General features: G+C 34.9%; 2 protein-coding genes across 4 annotated transcripts; one reads left to right on the top strand and one right to left on the bottom strand.

Moving 5' to 3' along the window:
• Positions 1-879: 879 nt before the first annotated feature.
• Positions 880-4310, bottom strand: EMB1692 (Ubiquitin carboxyl-terminal hydrolase family protein). 3 transcript variants are annotated; one of them, XM_086232684.1, is made up of 2 exons: positions 4182-4310; positions 880-2733 (listed from the first exon to the last, which is right to left on the bottom strand). In XM_086232684.1, the coding sequence occupies exon 2, from the start codon at positions 2436-2438 to the stop codon at positions 990-992; it is 1449 nt and encodes a 482-aa protein (XP_086088810.1). In that variant the 5' UTR covers positions 2439-2733; positions 4182-4310; the 3' UTR covers positions 880-989. The 3 variants fall into 3 exon arrangements, with proteins under 3 accessions (XP_086088810.1, XP_086088811.1, XP_086088812.1); XM_086232685.1 differs by having other exon boundaries at positions 880-2463; positions 4182-4307; XM_086232686.1 differs by having other exon boundaries at positions 880-2468; positions 4182-4298.
• Positions 4311-10802: 6492 nt separating this feature from the next.
• Positions 10803-18697, top strand: LOC147292690 (wall-associated receptor kinase 2-like). The gene is made up of 3 exons (XM_086232301.1): positions 10803-11706; positions 14558-14719; positions 17359-18697. The coding sequence occupies exons 1-3, from the start codon at positions 10803-10805 to the stop codon at positions 18621-18623; spliced, it is 2331 nt and encodes a 776-aa protein (XP_086088427.1). The 3' UTR covers positions 18624-18697.
• The last annotated feature ends 668 nt before the right edge of the window (positions 18698-19365 follow it).

The raw sequence follows: 19365 nt of genomic DNA, 5'->3' as shown, positions 1-19365 counted from the left end.
TATATAATTTTCAAAGTTTATTATTTATGGTATTATATACTATAGTATAGTTTACACTTTACACTATTACTATTTACTAATATTATAGAATTATATAATAACTTAATAAGCATATTAATAATTTATTAGAGTAAACAAACGAAAAACCAATTAAATATGTTATGATTCACAAATTAGACAAATAAACTAGTTAGCTCAGTTGGTTGAGAGTTGAAATTTGTTCTATGAGGTCTCAAGTTCAATTCATAACATAGCCAAAATCCTATATTTTTTTTTATTGAAGATATTAAACGGGCTTTGGGCTTCGGGCCGGGCTTTGGGCGGGCCGTGGGCTTCAAGGGGATGGCCCAAGCCCAACCCAAGAAATTTTCGGGCCGGGCCAGGCCGGCCCAAATGTCGGGCCAAATCGGGCTTCGGGCCCAATGGGCTGGGCGGGCTTCGGGTGGGCTTCGGGCCTTGGGCTATTTGGTGAGCCCTAGTTGATATCTTCAAAATATCTTCAAACATGTTCTGGTTGGAGCTTTGGCATAGCAGAGAGAGGGAGGGAGGGAGGGAGGGAGGGAGGGAGGGAGAAAAAACAATTGCAACAGGCACAACAAATTTAGTTTTTATATGAAGGGCATTATAGACATTTTATATGCAAAAGGGTCATAAAAGTTATTTTAGACTGGAGAGTCAAAATAATTAGAGGGGTATTAAAAGAGTATATTCAATAAAATTACTCAATCAAATACCCTTTTCAAAATCTCATGGCCTGTATAGCTTTATAAGCACTCTTGACTGCTTGTTTTGGAGAAATCTGATTCACTTAATGTGTTATCAAATAGATGGGCATGCAACTTCATGACCTGAATGGCCCATAAGTGGTATATATATATATACATAATAATACTTCTCTTTCCATTCATTCATAATTTTATATCACTGCAAAAAACAGTCCTCAGTTTGATCATTTTCTGGGAAGATATGTACAATATTGACATTCTCTGCTACCAAGGTTCCATATGTTGCCCATCCCTGCCGCTAAAAACATGGTGGGCATCTACAGTCCAAAACTGCCCATTCTTCCTGTAGTCCAACGGCTCCCTCTTCACATCAACGTCATCATCCAAATACAAATCTTCAGACTCGAACAAAATCTCAAAAACATCATCATAATCATCATCGTTGTCATCAGACTCAAAATCATTATTACAGTCACCAATCTCATTGTTGTTATTGCGAGCTTTCCTCCTCTCTCTTCTTAGTATCTTGCTTTCTCTGACCAACTTCATCAACTTTTCTTTTATCACCAAAGTCTCTTTCTTCTCCAAAAGCTTACCCTTCTCATCAAAACCCTCCACCAAGAACACAGAATCCCTCTGCCCTTTCAAGCTCACATAGAATAATTCTGGGTGCCTCACTATCATCCCTCTCAACTTGTTGGGCAACCAAAACTCTTTCCTAAAATGAGTCAAGTGATCTATCAAAGTTCTCTTTTCAACCATCATCCCTAGCACCTCTCTCACCACCAAACAAGCTCTCTTCTCTGCCTCAATCGACTCTTTAGGCAATTCCGAGACAGGGGTATTATATGGGCACACATCTGGAATTTCTTTAAATTTGATTAAAAATTCTTGGTGATGCCTCTTCAAATTCAGCCCCTTTCGAAGTTTCAAATGCTTGAATTTCAATGGCCTGTCTACTATCAGCCCAAGTGATTGAACTTCTGGAGAGGGTAAAGGCTTTGCCAAGTCTTGGTCCCACTGGACGAGCTCAAGTGCACGGCCGTATGAGGTGTCAATAGTCTTGAATTTGTCCGGATGGCCATTGCAGAGACGTGACCGAAAATTAGGGGGAAGACCAAGATCTGGAGCAAGGTGAACCAACTTTGACAGAAGTAGCCGGTGATGAGAAGAGAGCATAAGAAGTTTCTGGAGTTTGGTGGCCAAGGAGTCAGAGATGGCTGATTTGAGACTCAAATCCTCAGCAGCAAGGGCAGCTGCAGCTGGGGTTAGACGGACACAGAGTTGGGATAATGACTTAGTTGCATTGAATGGCAGGGGTGCTGTTGGGATTGAGAAGAGTTCAAAAATGGTAGGGTAACGATGGATCATCGAGAGGATAGACCGAGGCTTTGACAGGGAAAGATAGGATCGACATTTATAAAGAATATGAACTGGAATATAGCATTTTGGTTTGGAAAGGAGCAGTGTTTGTAGCTTTAGGACAAAACGAATCTTGTTCTGCTTCATGACATGCCTGTCTAGTGAAGGACTACGGACAGTTTTGACAGACAAGCATGAAATTGTAAAAGAGATAGTTTTCGAGATCTTACTATTTTTATAGTTTCTGTTGACTTTACCAAATAAGCAAGGAGGACTCGAAGGGAGGAAGTTGGAACTGAGAGAAGTGATGGGACAATTCCTTTGCGATGATAAAGGCAAAGACAACTCCATTTTTCACAATCACAAGCTTTAAACCCTGCACTGACCAATGTATTTTGTGGTAAGATTATGATGAGTATAACAATACCATCAGTCTCACTATTATCCACATGAGAGTAGAATAAAGCTTTTCCCGCAATGGTTTCTTATGAGCCGAATGAAGCAAAACTGTCACCAAGAAGCACAACCATCCAAGTATGTATAGATGCTACCCACTTTATCTACCATAGATAATAGTGTGCCAGCACCATTCTAGATCTTGTTGCAACTTTTTTTTATCATCTTTACTGGAACATATATGTCATACCTATAAACAAATTTTTTTTTTGCGTCACATAATAAGATCATGGATAAAGGTTCACCTTACATGCATCTACTTAAGTTCAGTCACAAATATAAGAAAACACAATGTAAACCAAAAGTGGAAATAGCAAAGTGTGCTTAGGAAACTGATATCTATGAAAAAATGAACACGGCATGCGCCGCATTTAGAAAGAGAAAAAACAGTATGTGTAGCAAAATTAGAACTCTCAATTGGCAATACTTTACTTCACATTGCACTCAACCTAAGCACCAGAAGACAGAATTCTTCTCTGTAAAGGAACCTACTTCCCTATTGAAATCCAGAACATTTTTCATTGGAAATGAAACCAAAACTAGGCAAGGATTTATCTACACTAAATTTGAAATTGCTTCTAGGTCTTAAGCTTCAATCCCAGCCATCACCCAACCATCAAATTGTCATGCTCCACTTATACAGAGTACAAACAAGAAAGGCCACCAAATAAAGATTAATCAAAAGGGTACTTTGACATATACATAAGAACTCCAGAAAAATAAAATTTGTGACACTAAAAAACGGATTTGTTCGTTTTTCCTCAGCTTCAACAGTAGGTTAATGTGTGGGTATTTGAAACCAAGTACTTCTTTATCCCAAAACTTTCTGTATTGGGAAAAAAAAAAGAAATATATAATGATTAGGTATCTTAACCAAATTGTTGCAATTGAGAAAAACAAAACCTAATATTCAAAGAGTACTTGCAGAAATCAGGGAGAAAACTATTTTTATTAATTGAGATTAGGTTGTCAAGGAAAACAAAATGACAGTTAAGGAAAAAAGCAGAATAATATTGTGCTTCTATTAAAACATAATTTTTTTTTTTGGAAATTCAATTTTATTAATAAAAAAATCACAGGTTACAACTCTCACAAAGGGGAAAAAGAAATCATTAGACCATTGACTAATATTGTGCTTCTATTAAAAAATAAAAAAGAATCATATTGTACTCTACTGCTCTCTATACAACTCGAATCACACTCATCTCTTCTAATTTCTCCTACATTTTATCTTCTCTTCTCTTCTTTTTTCTCATATTTAATCTGCTAATTAAGAAACAATTGACCAAATAAAAGCAAATTGATCCGAAACACACTCTCTAAAATCCAAAACATACTCTTACAAAATGATTGGCAGTATAATCAACCAAAGAAGTGCTAAAGAAAGAAAATTGATCTGCCCTACCAAATGAGCATCTCCAATTCTCCATAATCAGCCCAAAATCCAAATAGTTTAAACATAAATTAACCTAAAAATGACACAACCCCAAATTGGTTTTTGTATTTGTTAAGTTAAACCCCAAAATTTAAACCAAGCTTAAACCACCAAAATTTAATCTTACATTAAACCCCTAAATTCAACCCCTAATTGACAACATAAATTAAACTTAAAAACAAGAACAAAGGGAAGAGACATACCTGCTCATGCTCAAGATGAAGATTGAAGAAGAATAGAAGATGATTTGAAAGCCCTGGTTCACTGGTTGGACTTGGAGCCGAAGACTGAGAAGTGAGAACTGAGAGTAAAGCGTGAGACAGAGCGAGAGAGATGGATTTGATTTGAATTTTCTTTTTTTAATTTGGGCTGTGCTGAAGGCTTGGGATACGCCACGTGTTCAGCATTTTTCACAATAATTCTAGGATTTTAGGACTTTCTTTTCTCAATGCCCTAATTACTTTTCGTTTTTTATTTTCAGAAAATAATTAATAAATCCACTTTACACTAGATGGTGGACCCTGCTTGAACTTTTTATTCTTCATAGGAAGCTTAAAAATTCATCTTATAAGAAACACCAGATGAAATATATACCTTATGGGTGACTGCATTTTGTTTTTGGGGATTTTCTTTTCAGGATGTGGTGATTTATTGATTTCCACAGTTTGCTATTTATTTGAAGAAGAGACAACATAAATTTTACATCTTTAAACATATTTTAGATTTAATGGGAGTAAAAGGATTCATAAGGAAAGTTGGCTTATCAAGGAACCACTTTTGATATTTTACATGATGATTTATACAACTGTATGTCCATATTAGAAGGTTGTGTTAATGTGTTATATCCAAAAGTATAAGGATGTAATATGTAGCTTTCTATGCACTTGCAATGAAACCTAACTGCTCAAGTCTAAACAGTTCTAACAAGATATGAACTTTCAACTGTATCTCTATTATCTATAGTGATTCTTCAAGGTCTGGAACTTATTTGTCATATAAAAAACACATTTGTATGGCTCTAAATGGTTTCTTTGATAAATGGTGATTATTTGCTAAAAGAAGAGACAACATTCAAATTGTGTAGTATGTCTGATCGGCTACACATTTTTAAGAAACAAGTCAATAAAACATGCAGACATATCCCATGCCTCAATTGCTATGTATAGGCAGAGGCATTTCATAGGATGTATACCACTTAGGCTACAGCTATTGACTAGAAATCGTGCCCACGTGATGCCGCAGGTGCTAAAAGGTTATAAAATATTCAGAAGATTTATAAAAATGTTGATTTAAGGCCTAATAAAATTTAATTGAAGGATAATATTTTTTACATATGTATGAAAATCTAAATATGTTTGAAAATACTGACATGAATGTTTGTTCACCAAGTTTAATTTATAAAATATGCATTCATATATGGCATAAACAACTTGTAGGTTATTATTGATTTTTTTTTTTTTTTTAAGATGTATTAGTGAAGTCATGGTCGTCACTATTTCTTATTCTTCTAGAAATTAATTAACCAAGCCAGAGGCACGATATAATATAAATGAAACCAAAGTGTTATTCAGTAACTAAACAAAATGGCGCGCAGTCTCTTTTATCATCACAGGATCAGCACATCAAAAGGAGAGGATTCGTGTCCAAACCAATAGGATTTAGGGAAATTTTTATCAATGGGACTACAACTTATATGTTACTCACAGTTTAGGATACGGCTTTCATTTTGACTTCAATTATGACTTAAACTTTAGTTTTGACTCAAATAAGGATAGACAGTTAAATCCATTACAATTATTAAGGATAAAAGTGTCATTTATTTAGTATAAAAATTAGTTATAAAAACATTGAAAAATAAAACTTAAAAAAAATGGGGAGGACGCAGAACCCCTCCCCTACACCCAACCCTCCCCACCCCCACTCCACCTCACTGAGTCACTGCTCCACTCCGGCTAGCAACCCCCCTCACCTTGTGTCGGCGATCCCTCTTCCCTCCTCTCTCTTTCTTTCTCTTTCTCTACTTTTCTCTACCTTGTGCCAATGGCGAACCAAAGGGGTGCCAACGAGAGAGATATATAGCTAGAGAGAAGTGGGGAAAGGTAGATGGCATAGGGGAACGTCACCAACAGCCTGATCGAGGGGGGAGGGGCCGGGGGGTCGCCAACTGGAGTGGGGGTGGGAAGGGTCAGGTGTGGGGGAAGGGTTTTGCATCGTCCCTTTTTTTCTTTCTTTTTAGTATTTAATTTTAGGGCTAATTACAAACCCTTCCCAAATTTGCCTTCATTTTTAAGGTTTCAATTTTTTCAATTTAAGTCAATGTACGCGGCCAATGCAACCCTTTCGTAAAGTTTGACCGGTTAATCAACCGTTAATAGGTGTCTCTTTGTGGGTCCGCCTCTCAGCTCATGTAGACTCAATACATAAGATTGAATCTCTCTCATTCCCCTCTTCTTTTGAATATCCACACCCCCATCAAACCCTTCTTATTCTTTTTACTCTCTCTCTCTCTCTCTCTCTCTCTCTCATTCTTCTTCTCTGGCCTGATCCACACCCCTCAATCCCTTCTTCTTCTTCGATCACTCACTCTCTCTCTCTAGCTCTCTCATTCTTTTGCAAATCCACGTACTCTTGCTCAAACCTTCCTTCAATTTATTTCTAGATTATTATCTGTTGTTATTATCCTCATAGTGCCAACTGGGTTCTCACATAAGAAAAAAATTAATGACCTCATGCATGCCGTGTCACTACTTAACAGTTGATCAAACGATCAACCTAAACTAAATTTGACAATGGGTGAATTGACTTAAATTGAAAATTATATGTACTATATTCATACCTGACAGCAAAGAGAAACGGATACTGAAAGCAAGAGACTGAGGTTTAATTTTATGATGATAAGGGCGTTTATATATATATGTATATCTAATTTCCAGGAAGAAATTTTTTTTAGTTTAAATTTCACGTTCATGGACATTGATTCATACATGATCCATCATACTTATCAAATTTATTTTTCTAATAAGTTACTTATTAAAAATAAACAAATTACATAAAGATCGAGTCCTTATTTGATTAAACGAAACATTCACATCATTTGATGGTTAAATTTAAAAGGTATAAATAACAATGCTCTTTAATTATTAACAGTAGTGCTAGATATACCACATTTTTATACCATAATTTCATACCACCTTATGTGGCAACTTACATGGCATTCATACATTGGATACTAAAAAATAAAAAGAAAAACCCAAAAAGAAAAAGAAAAACTCTGTCCAATAAAGTAATGACACATGAGATGGTATAAGAAATGTGGTAAGTATAGCATTATTCAATTATTAAAGAGTATATATTGACCTGGTACAATTTACCAAGCAGTTAATCACCAGTTGCTATAAATTTTGTAGTATTTTTATTCCCAATAATTACTATTGGTCTATGTAGGGGTGGGTTCGGTCCAGTTACCGGACCGAGAATCCCAAACCGGCAACCGACCGGACCCCCCTCGGATGCCCCTTTTGGTTACTGAGCTCGGAACCGAAATGCCGGTAAACCGGCACTCGGTCGGACCGGCATTTCGGGTCGATTCAGCTCGGTATGGGCCTTGACCGGCTTGAGTTAAGAGAAAGAGAGAGAGAGAAAGAGAGAAAGAGAGAGAGAGGGAGAAGAGCAAGGGAATAGAGAGATGCCATCGGAGGTCGAACTGGGTGGCTTCGATTCGCCACCTTGGGGAGTCGTCGACGTGAGGGAAAGGTACCAAAATGACCAGCTCGATGAGAGGAATGAGTTTTGGGTGGTGGGAAGTCGCGAAGCCGTCGGAGCACAAAGATTGCCGGCAAAGGGATCGGCTCTGCCCCAGCTCAGGTTGCCGCAATCCTTACCTTTCTGGAATAACAAAACACATGGGCTAAGAGAGGAGGGAGAGGCGAGCATTTCGGAGGTGGTCTCGCCTCCATTAGCTGCCGGACGACAGTGTATCGCCGATCAAAGGCATGGCGAGAGAGAGAGAACGCGACGTCGGGGAGAGAGAAAGGGAAAGTGAGAAATGAGAGAGAAATGGGGAATGTTGGTAGGAGAGGGAAGAGATGATTAAAAACTAAAAATAAAATATTTTAAAAATTCATTAAAAATTTAAACAATAGGGTATTTTGGGGTTTGGACTTTGGGGTTTAGAGTTTTTACTTTGTATTACATATGTTTTATAATTTATATAAAATATTTTATATAATGCATTTCTAAACCCTAAACATTTATATAGACTATAGTTATTAGTTATAGACTATTATCATATTATACCATACTAAACATTTCTATAGACTATAGTTATTAGTTATATACCAACTATAAATTATTGAATTATTATCAATTATAGTCTTAGGGTATATGGTATATAGGTATAGGATATAATAAGCCTTATAATGTATATGATTTAAAAATTTTAAAATACACAATAGGGTTTAAGGTTTAGGGTATGAGATATAGGAATAGGATATAGAGTTTAGTATTTAGTTTATAGTTATATGATATAAATTGTTTAGAATATGGTATAATATTAGTTTAGGGTATTTGTAATTAGTTTTTATATAGAAATGTATTATATAAATTAAAAAACATATAAATTATTAATTATGGGGTTTAAGGTATAGAAAGGGTTTAGGGTTTATAAATTTATATAATTTTTTATATAAATTATAGAAATTTATATAAATGTATTATAGAAAGGTATTTTAGGATATAGAAATGTATAAAAATGTAATATTTAAATTAAATATTATATATACTCGATTCGGTTTGGTAAATCAGCGGTTCTAGGATCTGAGAATCGGAACCGAAACCGAACATACCAGTTCGGTTGACAAACCGAGATGTCGGTACGGTTTCTCTCCGGTATTTTTATTTTCGGCATCGGTTAAAGCAATTTTGGATATAATCTCGGTTTTTCGGTTAAATCAACCTAGCCCTAGGTATATGTACGTATTTTAGGAGGGCTGAGACACGAAAATATATATGTTCTATAGATGTCCTAAATCTTGAATTGGTGACATCATTTTGATTCGTCACTACCTATCAAGTGGAATAAAAAGGACCGATCGTCGTTGTGGGCAATTTGGCGTGTGAACTAATAATCTTTAGTTAAAACATTGATTAGTGATCTCCCTAGCTCAGATTTCTTGTAGTGCTAGCTCACAGCTGACAGCTTTTTTTTTTTTTGTCGAATAACAGCTGACAGCTTGTCCAAGAAAAAAGAAAGACTTTGCTCCTTGCCTTATTGACTATGCTAGCTGACAGCTGTCCAGCTTGTTCAAGAAAAAAGAAAGACTTTGCTCCTTGGCTTATTGACTATGCTAGCTGACAGCTGACACAGCTTGTTCTTCACCCCCTCATCGTTGGCCGTGACATCAGCAAATCCTCGTCGGCTACCCTGCATACCCACTATGGGCTTGAGTTTCCAACAATGGAGATTGTGGAATCCAAAGCGACGTATCAAAAACCCTCCATTCTTATTTGACAGCAAAGAGAAACGGATACTGAAAGCAAGAGACTGGGGTTTAATTTTATGATGATGAGGGCGTCTTTATATGTATATGAGTATATCTAATATCCAAGAAGAAATTTTTTATTTTTTATAGTTTAAATTGGGCGTTCATGGACAATGATTCATACATGATCCATCATATTTATCAGATTTATTTTTCTAATAAGTTACTTATTAAAAATTAATAAATTACATAAAGATCGAGTCCTTATTTGATTAAACGAAACATTCACATCATTTGATGCTTAATTTAAAAAGTATAATAGCAATGCTCTTTAAATATTGAAGAGTATATATTGACCTGGTACAATTTACCAAGCAGTTAATCACCGGCTGCTATAAATTTTGTAGTATTTTTATTCCCAATAATAACTATTGGTCTATGTATTTTAGGAGGGCTGAGACACGAAAATATATATGTTCTATAGATGTCATAAATCTTGAATTGGTGACATCATTTTGATTCGTCACTGCCTCTCAAGTAGAATAAATTAGATTATGGCATAAAAAAGGACCGATCGTCGCCATGGGCAATTTGGCATGTGAACTAATAATCTTTAGTTAAAACATTAATTAATGATCTCCCTAGCTGACAGCTAGTGCTTGACTTTGCGTCTATTTACCAAGAAAAAAGAAAGACTTTGCTCCTTGGCTTATTGACTATGCTAGCTGACAGCTGACAGCTTGTTCAAGAAAAAAGAAAGACTTTGCTCCTTGGCTTATTGACTATTACCAAGTGGGGTTGCAGGGTTGTTGAATATTATTAGTGTATTACCAAGTGGTAATGTTCCATTGCATGTACTTATAAACAGGAAATAATTAAGTAATTAATATAGATTAGAGACGACCTGGTGATGTGAACACTGGACAGGAACATTGGAATTAATTAATGATCTCCCTAGCTGACAGCTTGTGCTTGACTTTGCGCCTATTTACCAAGAAAAAAGAAAGACTTTGCTCCTTGGCTTATTGACTATTACCAAGTGGGGTTGTAGGGTTGTTGAATATTATTAGTGTATTACCAAGTGGTAATGTTCCATTGCATTTACTTATAAATAGGAAATAATTAAGTAATTAATAGAGATTAGAGACGACCTGGTGATGTGAACACTGGACAGGAACATTGGAATTAAATAATGATCTCCCTAGCTGACAGCTTGTGCTTGACCAATGGCCAGGTTTGCTTGCTAGTTGGTACCACTTACTTTACTCATAAAACTTGGCCAATACTATATATAGTAGGCTCACACTATTATTGTCACCAGAAGGAATTAAGTGGTTGTCGATCATGGCCTTACATGGGAGGATTATGCTAATTATCATGCAACTCTCTTTGCTAATATTAGCAGCTGCAACTACAACAGCAGCAGCTCAAGCCCTGCCTCCTCAAGCCAAGCCTGGCTGCCCAACCCACTGTGGTAATCTTACAATTCCATATCCATTTGGCATGGATGAAGGTTGTTACCTGAATGATACATTTTTCATCAATTGTACGGCTGACGGATCGGCATATTTGATGAAAGGCAACCTCCGTGTTACTAACATATCCCTTGATGAGGGTGAGCTGCAAATACAGAACTATGTGGCCAGAGATTGCTATACGCGCTCGGGCGAACGTTCTGACCACAACAAACCCTGGTTGTGGGTCGTTCCTCCCTACACCATCTCTAGCACCAAAAACAAGTTCATTGCCATGGGTTGTGACACTAACACATTTATTGAAGGTTACAGAGGCGAAAACAGGCTCGTAACAGGATGCATATCCTTCTGTGACACCCGTGAAAGCTTTGGTCAGATTGAGGACTCCTGCTCTGGCGCTGGGTGCTGCCAAACTTCCATCCCCAAAGGACTCCAAAATGGTACTATCAATTTGAGTAGCTATTACAATCATAAATATGTATGGGACTTTAACCCATGTAGCTACGCCCTCCTTGTGGAAGAAACCCAGTTCAAATTCTCCAACAAAAGTTTTGAACAACTGGAAAAGATAGAGGTGCTTCCACTGGTTCTCAATTGGGCAATTGGGGATGACCCAGACGGCCCAACTGACCCATGTGATGCAGCAAAAGAGAAGGAGGATTATGCATGCAAAGCAAATAGCAAGTGTGTCAAGTCCACCGATCGGAATGGCTATATTTGCCAGTGCTTGCTGGGTTACCAAGGAAACCCATATCTCCCAGGCGGTTGCCAAGGTAATGTGTTTTATCTTTGTACATATATACTGGTCTCTTGGCCACGTGTGCAATTCACCTTTTTAAACGTGCAATTAAAATTTTTAATAGTTTATTTGTCTTAAAATAAAGATAAAGGGTGTAATTTTATATTTATATTTATTTTTTATTTTTAATTATTCTATTTTATCTTTTTGTCATGAATTAATAAATGATATTATTAGTACCTATTTTTTTAAGTGGGGGTATTTAAAAATTGGTGATTTCGATATAAGTCCATTAATTTTTTTTTTTTTTAGAGTCTAACACCATTAATTTTCTTTTAATAGTTACAGCCCATATTTAAAATTATGCTCCACGTAGGATAACAATATTTCATTAGATTTCTACTATTTACAAATTGTGCCACTATTTAATTTTTTTTTTTCAAATTGTGTCACTCTTTAATTGTCATTAATTCTCCCATTAGAAAATGAATCTCCTTAAATTTATTAAAATACTTAATTTAAGACACTTTTTATGGTGTGATATATATAAATAGATATATTTTCTACTTTGATCAATATATATCTTCTTCAGACCATGATTGAGTCAAATAAGAAAGCTACAACAAGAATTATATGTAAGTTCATTATAATGTAGGTATTTTAATTCATATAGGTTCTCTAATTTGTGTAGGTTATTTATCACTAAAAAAAATTGTATGTAGGTTCATTAATTAGTTGTTGTAGGTAATTCATTAATTTGTTAATGATTTAGTTCATTAGAATTGTGTGTATATTCATTAAATTTATATATAATTTTTTAAGGTTCATTATATATTTATGAGAATTATTTGTAGGTTATTTATTTGTTTTTAATTATTAATATTATTCAAAAAAAGTATATATGGGCATTCATGATTGACATTCCAAAAAAATTTCCAACAATAAATCATTAACATTTAAAGCACAAAAAAATTGTAAAGAGTAAATACAGACACTACCAAAAATAAAAAGTCAACTAAGGAAAAAACGTCTTAAATAGGAATGAGGGCATATGAGGAATTTACAAAGTTTAAATTTAAAAAATACTGATTAAAAAATCTAAAAATATAAAGAATGATGAGTTGGCAAGTGGTCAAAAGGGTTAACACACGAAAAAATAATGTCATGGGTTTTAGTGTAGAAAAAATGAATTTGAAAGGGATTTTTTCTAATTGACTATTTAAAAATTTAACCTTATTCCCCTTTCTCCCTTTATATATATACAGAGGGCTTCCAATAAGGGATTACTCATTTAGTGTTAAATGAGGGATCTCCCTGTGGGGCCTACACGGGTCGTTTTGTGTTGATCTGAACCTTCCATTTATTATATCTCCATTGATAGATCATCTTTGTAAAAATCAGCCAAATCAGAAACCGTTTACTCATTTGATTAAGCGGTCAAAGTTTAGGTGTTGATAGACAAAATTGTTGTTCGTCTATTTGTTTGATCCAGATTAGATATCTTAACGGTCTCCGATTTGGCTGATTTTTTATAGAGATGATATATCAATGAAGATGTAGAAAATAGATAATTTCGATTGACACAAAACAACCGATGTGGATCCCACATGGGAATCCCTCATTTAATACTAAATGAGGGATCCCTTATTGAAAGACCCCTATATATATATTACATATTACATGCACATCTAATACATTAAAGATCCAGGGGTCTAAAGAGTGGGTCAAAATGTGTACGTGGTTCTATATATGTTTATATATATTTATATAAGAGTGCTCTAAAACTAACCAGTTAGTAAGTTAATACGAAGCTAACCATACTTTTGGGCCCACCACATAACTAATCTCATAATCCGAATAATTAATTATTTAGGTCATACTTCAAAGATTATCATTATAAAAAATCAACTAAATCGGAAATCATTTTGTCATCTAATTGAGATCAAATAAATAGACGATCAGTATTTTCGATAAAAGCATAGAAATAGTTGTTATTATAATCAAATGACTAAATGACTTCTGATTTTGGAGATTTTTTACAAGAATGATCGTTGAAGTAGGGCCTAAAAAATAGACGGTTCAAATTTTGAGTTTACATTGTGTGGTGGGCCCAACAAGGTGATTAGTTTTGTATTAACTTACTAACCAGTTAGTTTTAGAGCATTCTTGTGTATATATATATATATATATATATATAGAGTTTCATTTCGTTAAAGTATATTTTATCTTAAACATAATTAATGAGGTATGATGTACTTGTGGGATCTACTCTGTATTGTAATTCGATGATCGAAATAGTCTATTTTCTAAGTCTTTATACAAGTATCATTCTTGCAAAAAATTAGACAAACCAGAAATCGTTTAACCATTTGATTAAAGGTCAATCATTTCAAGTGTTTACGGAATCACTATGCACAATCTATTTATTCAATCACAATTAAATGTATTAATGGTTTTCGATTTTTCTAATTTTGTATGCAAGGAAAATAACAAGTGTGTCAACCCCCCAAATCGAAATGATTAATTATTAAGGAAACCCATATCTCCCAAATGGTTGCCAAGTTGATCTATATTCTTTATATAAACACATCTTAGGAGGCATTTATGTTTGAGTTTAACAACTCAGAGTTAAACGCTAACATAAAGGCCGACAAACCAGATCAAATTGCTTGGCGCTAAGAAATTTTACACTACTGAGTGGTCTGTAATGGTCACTAAACACTTGGTGCTATGTTCTATATATATATATATATGCATACGATATGTTAAACACATATATTTGTTGTTGTTGCAGCTGGAAATTAAGGTTCAAAAATAAGGATTTAATTAATCTGATTGATGTGTGATATATAGATTTATATGAGTTTTCCTTTCTTAATTTTCAGATGAAGATGAGTGCCTGTCTAAAAACTTATGCGAGAATGGAGTCTGCGAAAATACACCCGGAAATTACACCTGTTCATGTAAAAGTGGGTACAGAAAGGAAGAGGATGACCCGAGGAAATGCAGCAAATATGAGGGATCAAAGAAGCTGAAGATTTCATTGGGTATGTACTAGCTACCTAATTGTTTGCATATTAACATGCATATATGCACCCTATATATCATTACAGCTAATTAATTGAACACCGATCGAAACCATGAGAAATATACAGCACACAAGTCGTACTACATGTATAGTTATATATTCATGATTTTCAAAACAAGAAGTAGGCAAAAAATAATAAAGGAACTGAAATAGATGAGTACTTGCCTGCTTTTACGTTAAAACAGATCTAAATGAGAAAAGGTCAAACAGTTTGTCTAAGAAAAAACAGTAATACGATATATGCCATTGAATACAAAAGGCCTGCGTCTAAAACTCCATTATTTTTTATTTGCACTCCATAATTCTAACAAAATGTTTTTGTTTTAACAAAAAAAATAAGAACCCAAAATTCTCGTAAGCTCTTTTCTAGAAAGCAAAATTATATTTCCATCTTTCCATAAGATTAGATTTTCATTAAACCAGGTGTTAAATTGCTTGTTAATTTTGCGGTCCTTCAGTTTAATATATTTGTAGGTACAATATTGTTAAATTCTTAGCACATAACTAGGTACATTAACATCCTTACAAATATGAACATTGTTGTAATGCACATAATTTAAAATTAATATACCTACGTACAAACATGTTCATAATATCATATTAATTAGTGTACCTACAAATATGTAGGTAAATATTAATCCACAGACATGTATATTCATAAACTAATAATTACCTACAAATATATGAAATAAATGGGCCAAAACAAAAATTATAGCCAATCTAATTAATGCTTGGGTCTAATTAAAATTCAATAATGCTAGTTGTCCCACATTTTTTTTTTCTCACATTTGTATCCAATCTGATGTGTCATTACTTTATTGGAAGGGTATTTCCTTTTTCTTTTTTATGTTTTATTTTTTATTTTTTAGTGTCCAATGTATGAATGCCATGTAAGATGGTATGAAATTGTGGTATAAAAATATGGTAAGTGTAGCATTGTTGATTAAAATTACATCTTATTATCGGATGACAATCTAAATTGAGTGCCGCTATTTAAACCCAATTAATTTATTTATATCCCCACTACACTTTTTACACCCAATTTCAAAATTAAAATTATAAAAATTTATTACTACATCCGACAACTTTTCCAAAAATACCCTTATTAAAACCCACATTATACCCAACTTATTTTTACTCTCTATACCCAACAAGCACACCTAATAGGCTAACACTATCACCATCACCATCACCACCACGATCACCATGACCACCCAACATTAAGGTACTTTCATTAAATAAATTAAATACATCATCCTCCTCGTTCCTCGTTCCTCCTTCTTCCTTTTTTTTTTTTTTTCCCTTTCCTGATACATTAAAAATTAAAAAAACAGCCAAACATCATAATTCTACGATCTGCAGATCGCTCCACCCTCATTTTCTTTGTATTAATCTTATGAAGGATGCAACCCAAAACCAATTAGCAATGGGTGGAGAGGCCCAAAACTTATAAGCACACATGCTAAGCTCTAGTTTTCTGATTACTCTCAACATGCCCCTACACGTGTGGCAATATTTTGAGCCTTAGACGTGAACAAATTGTATTGGGTGACGTGAGAGCACATGTGGTCATTGGGCCTTACACGCGGATAACCAAGCTCTGATACCATGATAGAATTAGAGTATCCAACCCAAAATCAATTGGCAATTATAAGCACATATGCTAAGCTCTAATTTTTCGATTACTCTCAACAAAGGAATCAGAAACCTGAAAGCCATATAATCTATTTGCTGCACTAAAAGCCATATAACCTGAAAGCCATATAATCTTGGTGTATTAATTTATTTACAATACTTACTTAAAGGTTCAATACAGGAAAGAGTGAAAAGAAAAACATTGTCCATTGGCGGGGGCTGGGCTATTGCTGCTTGTGGGGATGGAGGCTGGGTTTGGCTGAAAAGAGATTTTTTATTTATTAATTAATATGTCTCTATTGGTCAATTTACATTATAGTAGAATATAAAATTATATTTTAATTAAAGTGCTAGAGATATCGATATATATTGATAAATAAGTTGGGGCCAAATAACTAAATTTCTATTCTCTTACAATGAAATAACGAAAAGAATGCATTACAAGTTACATTTAATTACCATCGATTAAGAAAGCCGTACCCAAGTGTGAATAGAAAATTTCACTGAAATACATATATTCATTTATATTTAGTACGTCTATATATATCACTTTTCAAACCTTTGAAGCTCAAAAAGAAAACACTAGATTTGTACCGAAAAAAAAAAAAAAAAACACTAGATAACAAAGCCAAGATATGTGTCTCTTTTAAAAATAATCTACTTCTGACATCCAACCCCAGGATATTATATAGAATTACATAAATAATAATGTTATGGATCTCGAATTATATCATAAATTTGAATCTCGAATGATGTGTTATTACACATATTAGTGTTTTAATTACTTGTTGTGAAATAAATAATTCTTAAGTTGAGTCATATATATATATTAATCAATAAAATACTGACAAGTAATTTGGAATCTAAATTTGGAATACAAATTTGCAATCCCTAGCTATGCTCTTACATAAATAGTTAATCGATCTACAAAATCAAATTTCGTTATGATTTCAATTTGTGCAGGTGTCCTTGCGAGCTTCTTTGTTTTACTGATTGTAATTTTTTGGATATATTGCGGAATGAAGAGAAGAAAGTTCCTAAGACTCAAAGACATGTACTTTAAACAAAATGGTGGCTTACTATTAAAACAACATCTAGCTGGTTACAATGGAACTGTTGCGAAGTCCAAAGCCAGTATCTTTACTGAAGAAGAACTTAAGAAGGCCACACACAATTACCAAGAAAAAATTGGTGAAGGAGCGTATGGAACAATTTACAAAGGAAAACTGTCGGATGGAACAGATGTTGCCATAAAGAAGTCCAAAGTTAATGCCCCCCCAGCCCAAAGTAATCAGTTTGTTAATGAGTTGATTGTTCTTTCAGAAATCAACCACAGAAATGTGGTGAGGCTTTTGGGTTGTTGTTTGGAGACTCCAACGCCCATATTGGTTTACCAATACGTCAGCAATGGGACACTTTATGATCACATTCATAAAAAAGTGGGCAAAGACGGACCACGGCCACCACTCTCATTGGAGAAACGATTGAATATAGCAGCAGGTACTGCAGATGCACTAGCATACTTACACTACTCTACTTCCTTGCAAATCATACACCGAGATGTGAAAGCAACAAACATACTATTAGAAAAGGATTACACGGCGAAAGTGGCAGACTTTGGAGCTTCACGATTGGTTCCTGAAGATCAAGATCAACTATCAACTTTAGTGCAAGGGACACTCGGATATTTAGACCCTGAATATCTTCAGTCAAACACTCTAACAGAAAAAAGTGATGTCTATAGCTTTGGAGTTGTGCTAGCGGAGCTACTAACAAGCACACAGGCACTTTCTTTCCAAAAGCCTGAGGCAGAGAGAAACCTAGCAAACTTCTTTGTTTGTTCGGTGGAAGAGGGTAATTTGGGTAAAATTCTTGACGCTGAAATAGTCAATGAGGGGAACTTTGAGTTGGTGCAAAAAGTGGCGGATTTGACAAAAAGATGTTTGAGGTTAAAAGGAGGGGAAAGGCCTTCCATGAAAGTAGTATCCATGGAGCTCGAGGGATTAATTGAAGATATGGAGAAGTATGCAGAAAAGATTGATTACAAACGATCTCCCAAAGAGACTGACCACTTGCTTGGATCACCTAATTTAAATGCTTACGTTGTGGATGTGAAAGGTGAAGGGGATGTTGGTGGTTCGAGTAGTATTCCAACCGGTACTCTCGAGTACGACAGAAGCATGCAAACTCAGGTCCAAACATTAAAGCCTAATGATGCTGGCCGATAATTAGTTCATTTATCCCTTACTAAGGATCTCGTATTGAATTGTAGTTAATTTATTTCATTTGAGTTGGTGTGTCTCCTAAAATAAAACTATGTAAGCATACATACGTACTGCTGTAATGTGGATCGTAAACGTTGTGTGATATTTTTTTTCTTGATGAAATAAAGTTGTGTATGTATTTTTTGCTTGTATGTCATTTAAAGTTGCTCTTATATACTTATGTTATGATCGAGTTTGTAAGGTTCTTCATTGCAGGAGTGCACGACGACCCCCATTGTTGTCGTCGGTCAAGTTGAGGCTAAGAAGCATGAGAGCGACATGGTTGCCGTGCTTCTTGGGGTGGTCACTGTCAACAGGGTACAGAAGGTGTTCGATGAAATTGCTGGTGTTGAGGATTATTCGGGTGGCTTTGTCGCTGGAGACATAGAAGAGGGCAAAGCGTTTTGGGTCATTTATGATATTGATATTCGTCGAAGCCTTTGGATGCTTTGTGGTTTGCCCACAATGAGATTACTCCAACGAACGACGATGAGTGAAAGGAAACGGATGATGATGATGATGTGGAGAGATGGGTTGTTTTTGTTTTTGCTGGTCCTTCATGGATGAGGGGTTGGAAGAGGGATTGTTGGTGCTCCGTAGGCAGAGTGTACGTATAATATATGAGCATGAAAGACGTGAGCACTTGATGGATAAGAAACAAAAGCACCAAGAATTTTCAATAATGCAATGAAGCAAATTGATCAAA

Source organism: Dryas octopetala, chromosome 2 (genome assembly GCF_963921425.1).
Source record: "Dryas octopetala chromosome 2, drDryOcto1.1, whole genome shotgun sequence".
In the NCBI taxonomy this organism is placed as follows: Eukaryota; Viridiplantae; Streptophyta; class Magnoliopsida; order Rosales; family Rosaceae; genus Dryas; species Dryas octopetala.
This window is presented reverse-complemented; position numbering and strand designations above follow the sequence as displayed.